The following is a 9,711-nucleotide window of genomic DNA, read 5'->3' on the forward strand; positions in this document are numbered from 1 at the left end:
GTCGGGTCAAGGGTTCTCTTGGACAGTTCGAGTTCCTGCGAGTTCTGTAACCCCATGATCCTACACCCGACCTTTCGTCTCCAGTTATCGGTCTTTGTCTTTGTGTCTGTCCATATGTCCTTCTGCAGTCTTTCTTTCTTTTTCTCTTTTTTTTTTCTTTTTCTTTTTTAATTTCTTCTTTTTCTTCTTCTGTGTTCGCGAGCTGCAACTCCCAAATTCACTCTTATGTACACGAGTGGGCTTTTATGTGTATGACCGTTTTAACCCCGCCATGTAGGCAGCCATGAAACTCCGCTTTCTGGGATTACCGGATCTTTAATGTGCGTATTTGATCTTCTGCTTGCGTATACACACGAAGGGGGTTCAGGCACTAGCAGGTCTGCACATATGTTGACCTGAGAGATCTTAAAAAAGCTCCACCCTCTACCCACCAGGTGCCGTCGCCGTGATTCGAACCGGGGACCCTCAGATTGAAGGTCCAACGCTTTAACCACTCGGCTGTTGCGCCGTTGTGTTTTTTTTTTTTTTTGTTTTTTTTTCAATTTCAACATGCTGCTTTAACCCCTACAACCCTGGGGAGTTCACAACCTTGGCAGGCTCCCATGCCATCATGATGCAGAAGTACACTGTTTTACATCCACGTGGACACATCCAGGAGTACTATAGAAGTTAATTTCTTTTCTTTGCGGGTCGAACGTTTGTTGAAACGTGGAAACCGTTTTGATGAGATGAATTTTGATGCCAGAGCAGTGTTCAGGCTCAGTGAGTTCAGTCTGATGTTCTGACTGGTTCCTTCACCTGACCTTTCAAAAGATCAGACACAGAGACAGAGCACAGTAGCCAAGTGGTTAGAGCGTTTGACTCTAAATCTGAGGGTCCCAGGTTCGGATATCAGTAACGGCACCTGGTGGGTAAAGGGTGGAGATTTTTCTTATCTCCCAGGTCAACACATGTGCGGACCTGCTTGTGCCTGAATCTCTTTTGTGTGTATATGCATGCAGAAGATCAAATACGCACGTTAAAGATCCTGTAATCCATGTCAGTGTTCGGTGGGTTATGGAAACAAGAACATACCCAGCATGCGCACCCCTGAAAACGGAGTATGGCTGCCTACATGGCAGGGTGAATAAACAAAACGGCCATACACATAAAATGTTTTATGTCTGAGTGTATATATGTGCACAACTGAAATCTGATTGAATAGCACAGGAAACGAATGATGAGCACACAATGGCAGCTGTCAGTCGCCTCTAACCAGATAGGCAGCCTGTTGTTGAAATGACCCTGAATTAGAGCTTGGTCTCCGACCGAGGACAGGCATCATATAAATATCCATATCATTCATGATTGATTCATCTGAAGCTGATCGTGGAGAGAGAGAGAGAGAGAGAGAGAGAGAGAGAGAGAGAGAGAGAGATGGGTTGTGGAGGAGAAGGCAGTCACAGATAGGACGGGTCAGGTTTGTTTTTGCATCCATGAGAGAGAGTGCTGATCTTGTACTTTCTCCTCTGTGAGGCATGCAAGTAAAAAGATGGTGAAAAGTGACCAACACAGTTTCGCTTGTCAGTTTAATGACTTCTCTTTTACGAAGTCCTTTAAGTAATTTCCTGTAACTGTATTTAGAGGGGTTTTTTTTTGGGTTTTTTTTCCAAATTTCACCCACATTTTTACCCTCATTTGCCCAGTTTCCCCCAACCCTCCATTCATCTATCTCCCACCCCTTCTAACCGATAATACTCAGATGTATTCATAAATACTTTAACAAAATGTCTTCAATCACCGATATGTGTGACGGGACATTAATTTACTCAGATGTATTCATAAATACTTTAACAAAATGTCTTCAATCACCGATATGTGTGACGGGACATTAAACAAAACAAAAAAATTCCCCCTACAGTGAGGCAATTTCCACCCATCAGTTCAATCCATTCATTCATTCATTCATTCATTTACCGTTTTTACACCGCCAGTGTCAGAGAGTTGATTTAAAAAGGTTCATTCATTCATTTTACCATTTTTACTCCACCGATGTTGGAGAGTCAATAAACGAAAAGTGATCATTATTAGCTGACGCACCGCCCCCCCCGCAACCCCCCCCCTCCCCCCCTTCCCTCCCCACCCACCCACCCGTGCTTCGCCAAATGACCAGCGACGGGCAGTCCGTGTTCAGCTGTGGCACAGAAGGTGATGATGAACAAACAGTGGTAACATCTGGGTTTGTCATTACTGATCATCGTGTGGTGTGGAAATTGCTTGGCAGGGGCTTTCTAAGTGGTTTGGTTCGGGCTTGGGTGAGAGGGAGAGAAGAGGGCTGGCTTGGCTTGAAATGTGTGTGTGTGTGTGTGTGTGTGTGTGTGTGAGAGAGAGAGAGAGAGAGAGAGAGAGAGCTCATGCATGTTTCTTTCTTTAGTTTAACTTGTTCTTACTGATATTAGAGGCACACACACACACACACACACACACACACACACACATACACACCAAAAAACAACAAAACAACAACCCAAAAACAAAACCAAAAAAAAAAAAAAAAAAAAAAGAAACAGCAACACACACAAAAGAAACTAGAAACAAATTTGGTTGTGTTTGGGTGCATGTGTGCATATGTGTGTGTGTGTGAGTGTGTGTGAATCAGAATCAGAATCAATTTTAATGTCAGTTAAACCTGAACAAGGTTTATAAGACACGCATGCAAAGTTACATGAAACCACGCACAAAAAAAAACAAAAAAAAACCAACAACAAAAAAACAAAACAAAACAACAAAAATAGATAAATGCTGAAAAAGACATTGAATCACTCTTGCACGCTATGGCGTTTTTGACAGCAGTTACTGACAAATTTCCCAAACAGTCCCACAAGTTTGTCTTCCAGTATTAGCTGACTGGCTTTAATAATATTTGGAATGTAATTTTGAATTTTTTGTATGAATTCTATTCTAATGTGTGTGTGTGTTTGTGTGTGTAAGTTCAGAACAACCTCCAATATTCAGGCTAACATTATTGAATCATGCTTCATGTACCAGTATTAGTCTGCAACAACACAAAGTACTGTGGGTAAGTTTTGGAAACATTTTTCCCCTTGAAAGTGTTTTACTTGAAAATATCATTTTTGAGTTATTTCAGTCTACCACAGCACAATTAATTAATTAATCAATTTTTATGCATTTATTTATTTATCTGTTACACCACAATCACAGCATTTAATCAATTGATTAATTTAGTCAGTTTGTTAGGCATGCATTTATTTATTTATGCATTTATATATTCATTTGTTTATTCATTTTTTAGGAACAGGTATTGAATCACATTTTGTTTTACACATACGTTAATAATCACTATTATGAAAAGCTGCAGACTATACGATTTGTTTAGGCACCCATATCACCAGGTAAGCAAGGTGTGTTTAATAATAATGATAATGATAATGATAGTATTTACATAGAAGATCAAATCATTGCTTCAGTTTTGTTTGCGTTCAGTTGTAGCTTATTTAGAGTCATCCAGTTTTGAATTGTCCAGGAATCATTCAGATGTTTCTTGCAAGAGTGAGGACAATTTTTCAGGGGTATCACTCTTCTAAAGTTGAGTGTCATCAGCATAGGAATGATGACTAACATTGTGGTGATTGATAATTTCAGCGAGAGGAGCAGTGTACAGTGTGAAGAGAACTGGGCCTAAAACAGATCCCTGTGGGACTCCGTGTTTAATTTTAAAAGGTTCAGACTGGAAATTATTGACAGTGACAGACTGGAATCGATCAGTTCCTGGTTAACATGTGTGTGTGTGTGTGTGTGTGTGTGTGTGTGTGTTGAACAGGTGAGCAGCTGATGGTACCTTTCTGGCACCCGACTCTGAAGGCGCCGGTACGACCGTTCTGGTTCCATCTCCTCCCCTCTCCTGCAGGTGAGTCAGGGGGGGAGTGGGGGGGGCGGGGGGGTGGGGGTGGGGGGGGGGGCACATGCTACCCTGCACTGCAGTCTGTTGGTGTTGTCACTGGTGCTGCATGCCCAGCGGAATTGGGGGGGGGGGGGGGGGGGAAGGGGATGGTTGTGGGGGAGGGAGGGGGAGAGTTGTTTTTTTGTTTTTTGTTTTTTTTTAAATACAGTTTGCCTCTTTGTGTATGGATAACTAGTTGAGATAGGATCGGTTGCTGAAATGGTAGTAACAGCAGCAATAATAATGATGATAATTATAGCAATAATAATCATCATAATGAAAATATGATAACTATAATCATAAGGATGATAATGATAATCATGATGATAATAACAACAGTGATAGTTATGATAATGATTATAATCATGATGGTAACAATGATGATGATAACGGTGAAAATGATAATGATGATAATAGTGATGATGGATAGTAATAATAATGATAATGATAGTAATAATAATGATAATGATCATTAGATAAAATAATTACTAAGATATTAGTGATAATGGACACAGTAACCAAGTGTCTGAAGCATTGGACTTTCAATCTGAAAGTCCTGAAGTTCAAATCTTGGAAACAGCCCCTGGTGGGTAAAGGGTGGAGATTTTTCCAGTCTCCCAAGTCGAACATGTATGCAGACCTGCTAGTGCCTGAACCCCCTTTATGTGTATGCATATGCAGAAGATCAAATATACACTTAAAAGATCCTGTAGTGCATGTCAGCATCCGGTGGGTTTTGGAAATAAGAAAGTACCCAGCCTGCACAGCCCCGAAAACGGGGGTATGGCTGCCTACATGTATACATGGTGGGGTAAATAAACAAAAATGGTCATACACGTAAAATGTTATGTGTGTGTCTGAGTGTGTGTGTGTGTGTGTGTGTGTGTGTGTATGTGTGTGTGTATGAAATTGGATTGAATGGCACAGGAAATGAATGATGAGCGCTGACAGTCGGCTTTACCCACGCAGGCAGCCTGTTGTGCAAATGACCCGAGTTTGTAAAGCGCTTAGAGTTTGGTCTCCAGCTGGGGATAGGTGCTGGTATGTTTATGATATGAAAATGACCTGTATTTTGATGTGGACAACAATGATGACACTGATAAAAACACATCAACACAAATCATATCAGAGTTATGATGGTGATGATGATGATGACTGTAAAAACATTACCATGCAGATGATATTGTAACGGTGATGATGATGATGTTGATGATGATACAAACATTGTTAACCATACAGATGATACGATAAAAGATGATAATGACGATGATGATAAGGATGAAAACATTGTTAACCATACAAATTACACGATAAAAGATGATGATGATGATGACGTTGATAAAAAAAAACAAAACATTGCTAACCATACCAATAATATCGCAGTAGCGATGATGATGATGATGATGACCACGATAAGAACATGACCACACAAGTGAGATACCACAATGATGATGATGACGACGATGACGACGACGACGACGAGCCATCACTCTCATTGCTGTATGTGTCCCCCTCCTCACAGCGGTGTCCTACAACTTTGCCCTGGACAAGTACCACCCCTTCAACTCCTGGACAGGCATGCGCCCTCACTCCTGGACAGGCCCTGTCGGCACCAGTCAAAACTTAGGTGAGTGGGGATGTAGGGGGTTGGGGGGTGGGGGCGTAGGTGGTGGGGGTGTAGGGGGGTGGGGGTGTTGAGGTCTGGGTGTGTAGGGGACTGGGGGTGAAGGGGGGTGGGGGTGTAAGGGGGTGGGTGTGTAGGGGACTGGGGGCGTAGGGGGGTGGGGGCGTAAGGGACTGGGGGCGTAGGGGGGTGGGGGCGTAGGGGACTGGGGGGGTGGGGGCGTAAGGGACTGGGGGCGTAGGGGGGTGGGGGCATAGGTGGTGGGGGGGGGGGGGGTGGGGGCGTAGGGGACTGGGGGTGTAGGGTGGTGGGGGCATAGGGGGTGTAGGGGGTGGGGGCGTTGGTGGTGGGGGCGTAGTGGGGTGGGTGTGTTTGGGGTGCGGGTGTAGGGGGGTGGGGGCGTTGGGGGTAGGGGGGTGGGGGTGTAGGGTGTAGAGGGGTGGGGGCGTTGGTGGTGGAGGTGTAGGGGGTGGGGGTGCAGGGGGTGGGGGCGTTGGGGGTGGGGGCGTTGGGGATTGGGGGGGTGGGGGTGCAGGGGGTGGGGGCATTGGGGACGGGGCGTTGGGGGTGAGGGTGTAGGGGACTGGGGGTGGTGGGGGTGGGGGTGTTGGGGACTGGGGATGGTGGGGACTGGGGGTGTTGGGGACTGGGGGTGGTGGGGGTGGGGGTGTTGGGGACTGGGGATGGTGGGGACTGGGGGTGGTGGGGGTGGGGGTGTTGGGGACTGGGGGTGGTGGGGGTGGGGGTGAGGGCGTAGGGGACTGGCTGGCAGTCAAAGACTAAAACTTGGAAATAGAAGAAGCTCCCTCCCGCCCTCCCCCCCCCCCCCCCCCCCCCAAAAAAAAAAGACCAACCCGAAAAGCAATATTATGTGTATTATCTGTCTCTACCAAAAATGAGAAATAATTCTTAAAATCAAAACATCACCAAAAAAACAACAAAAAACAAAACAACAACAGGAGTCGGGGTGGGGGGGGGAGGGGGGGATACTGCTACTGCTGCTACTACTGCTGCTGCTACTACTGCTGCTGCTGCTACTACTGCTGTTGCTGCTATGCTGCTACTGCTGCTGCTGCTACTACTACTACTTCTACTACCGCTGCTGCTGCTACTACTACTTATATTACTGCTACTGCTGCCGTGCTACTACTACTACTGTTACTTCTACTACTACTGCTACTGCTGCTGCTGCTGCTGCTGCTACTACTACTACTGCTACTGCTGCTGCAGCTGCTACTATTACTTTTACTGCTGCTGCTGCTGCTGCTATTACTACTGCTGCTGCTGCTACTACTACTATTACTATTACTACTACTGCTGCTGCTGCTACTACTGCTACTACTACTGCTACTACTGCTGCAGCTGCTACTATTACTTCTACTGCTGCTGCTGCTACTACTACTACTATTACTGCTACTACTACTACTACTACTACTACTACTACTACTACAACTGCTGCTGCTGCTGCTGCTGCACCATATCACCCTTCTCTCTCTCTCTCTCTTTCCTAATTATTTTATTTATTTTTTTTAGAAAAATAAACCAATTTCCTGCTGAGTTTTTGGACTTTCTCCCTCACCCCCCCCACCCCTCTCCCCCTCCACCCCTATGCCCACCCCCTCACCTCCACCACCTAGACACGATGGTTCTGTTCACAAAACGACACGACTTCAGTGCAGAATCCATTCTGCATTACATTAACTCTCTCCATACGAACAGCGAAAGAGACGACGTTAACAGCGTTTCACCCCAATTACCATCATCAAAATATTACAAGCGGAAGGCTCTTATACTGAAGAGGTGAATGTTGACAAAGAATACCACAATTCTTACGACGGAAGCTAAAGGTTGGGTCATTAAGACACCCACTGGACAGCCGAGGGGTCTGTGTCGAAGAGAAGAGAGGACTGGCCGTACTGAGTGAGTTAAAGTTGCTATGAAGTGACAAAGAGTTTTGAGAGTTTTGAAAGTGTGTCATAGGTGTACTGTTGTGGCTGTCTGAGGAAGCAATTTATACCAGTGAGTCAGAATCAGGGGGAAGTTTTAAACAACACAAGGGAACAATGAATGCACTGACAAAGCATAACAAAAAAAAAAAACCAAAAAAAAACAACCAACATCATCAGCAACAAAGCCAACAGTAAAACAAGTGGATCAAAATAAACATTCACAAGTTTTAAAAAAATCTCCTGCATTGTTAGTTTTTTTGTTGTTTGTTTGTTGTTTTTTTTCGCAACCAGCTAAAACAATGTGTGTGTGAGAGAGTGTGTGTGTGTGTGTGTGCGTAATGGAGGAAGATCAAAAAAGAGAGAGGAAGAGAGAGAATGTGTGCATACACATGGAAAGTGTGTGAGTGGGGTGAGTCTGTTTGTGTGTGTGGAGTGTGTGTGTGTCTGTCAGTTGGTCTGTCGTTTCTGTCCGTCTGTGTGCATGAAGGAGAGAGACTGAGAGAGAGATAGAGGGGGAGAGAGAGTGAGAGAATGTGAGCATATATATGAAAAGTGTGTGGGCGTGTGCGTGAGAGAGAGAGAAAGAGAGAAAGAGAAAAAGCAGTCAGTCACACCTGTCAACAGATGTGACCATGTGTTTGAGAGCTAATGTGTGTACAGTAGTGCAACAGATGGGTGTGTGTGTGTGTGTGTGTGTGTGTGTGAGCGTGTGTGTGTGTGTGTGTGTGAGTGTGTGTGGGTGTGTGTGTGTGAGTGTGTGCATGTGTGTGTGTGTGAGTGTGTGCATGTGTGTGTGTATGTGTGTGTGTGAGCACGCACGCGCTTGTGTGTGTGATCACTCAGGCACACATAATCATGTACGCAACAAAACCATGAAAATTCTTGTTATGTGTTTACATGGGGAAGGAGGAGGGATCAGGGGGTGGAATGTATGTGTGTTAGAATGTGGGTGGATGGATGGGTGGGTGGTTCAATGTATGTGTGAGCTACAGAATGTATGTGTGTGTACATATGTTCAAGAGAGAAATCAGGAATGCAAACGTGTGTGCGTATCTGAAAGCATGTGATCATTAAACTGTTTACGAAGAAGTAATTATCACATGTGTTTTCCTTACAGGCCTGGTCTGTAGAGCTGAAGCACTGGGCATGTACAGAGATTTTCAAGGCTGTTGCTGGACAGTGTGAAATGTCTGAGCCGCTCTGGTCAAATCTGTTAAGTTCGCTTTATTCTAGAACATAATTATGCATCATTGCTGCAAGATTTGTTCATGAAAGAAACATGTAAGATTCAGCAAAGTTGTTTTAGCATATGATTTATTCTGGAACATATGTACATCATCACCAGAAGATCAGTTCACAATGTGCGTGTGTGTGTGTGTGTGTGTGTGTGTGTGTGTGTTTGTCACAGTGTGTGTGTTTGTGTGTGTGTGTGTGTGTGTGTGTGTGTTTTCTTCTTTTCCATGTAAAGCACACACAAAACTTTAAATAATTTAGATAATAGACAATTATTATTTTACTAAGAAATCATAATAATTAGCACAGATGATTATCATAGCATATGATATTTTTCAAAAAGCTTCTTTTTTTTTTTTTTTCATCTCCTTGCTCTTGTGTTTCAGATTACACAACACAATCAGCTTCCTTGCTTCGTCCTGAGCGCTCGGTGAACAGCCAGTTTTCCTACAACCTGAGGAAAGCCTGAGCCTCCTACGGTGTGTTCCTCCATTGTGCGGTGAACACTTGGTGCCAAAGTCTAGAACTGATGCTGTGGAGTTTAGGGTTGGAGCGGAGATTCTTTATCGACTGTCTGTGATAGAAAGTCCTGTTTATATCTGGGGTTTTGTTGATGAAAAACAATGCTGCTATTGAATTATGTATGGTAATCATAATGAAATTATTGATCTTATCAATGGATGTTTATCTGGCATTAAGTGCTTGGTGCAAAAAAAACAAAAACACAAAACAGTTGATGGGCTGATTTTTCCACAGGTAATGCTGTAGGATTTGGGTTTATTCAGTGTAATGAATGCACTGAGAGCACGTTTTCTGCTGAATCAAGACGGAATAGCATTCTGTTCAAATACAGCTGGCAAGATACACTTTTTTTCTTCTTCTTTTTTTCTTTCTTTTTTTTTTCTTTTTTTTTCTCACAATGACCATGTAAAATGACATGATTACTAAGACTGACTGATGACAAC

General features: G+C 43.9%; 1 protein-coding gene across 3 annotated transcripts in view; it reads left to right on the forward strand.

The window, feature by feature from the left end:
* Nucleotides 1–9,476, forward strand: part of LOC143280346 (uncharacterized) — a 103,250-nt gene extending 93,774 nt beyond the window's left edge. For all 3 annotated transcript variants that reach the window (XM_076584995.1, XM_076584983.1, XM_076584989.1), the window contains 3 exons: nucleotides 3,821–3,907; nucleotides 5,463–5,567; nucleotides 9,133–9,476. In XM_076584995.1, coding sequence (XP_076441110.1) covers nucleotides 3,821–3,907; nucleotides 5,463–5,567; nucleotides 9,133–9,215 — 275 coding nt within the window. In that variant the 3' untranslated portion in view covers nucleotides 9,216–9,476. The remainder of the gene's footprint in view (nucleotides 1–3,820; nucleotides 3,908–5,462; nucleotides 5,568–9,132) is intronic.
* The last annotated feature ends 235 nt before the right edge of the window (nucleotides 9,477–9,711 follow it).

Source organism: Babylonia areolata, chromosome 1, assembly GCF_041734735.1.
Source record: "Babylonia areolata isolate BAREFJ2019XMU chromosome 1, ASM4173473v1, whole genome shotgun sequence".
In the NCBI taxonomy this organism is placed as follows: Eukaryota; Metazoa; Mollusca; class Gastropoda; order Neogastropoda; family Buccinidae; genus Babylonia; species Babylonia areolata.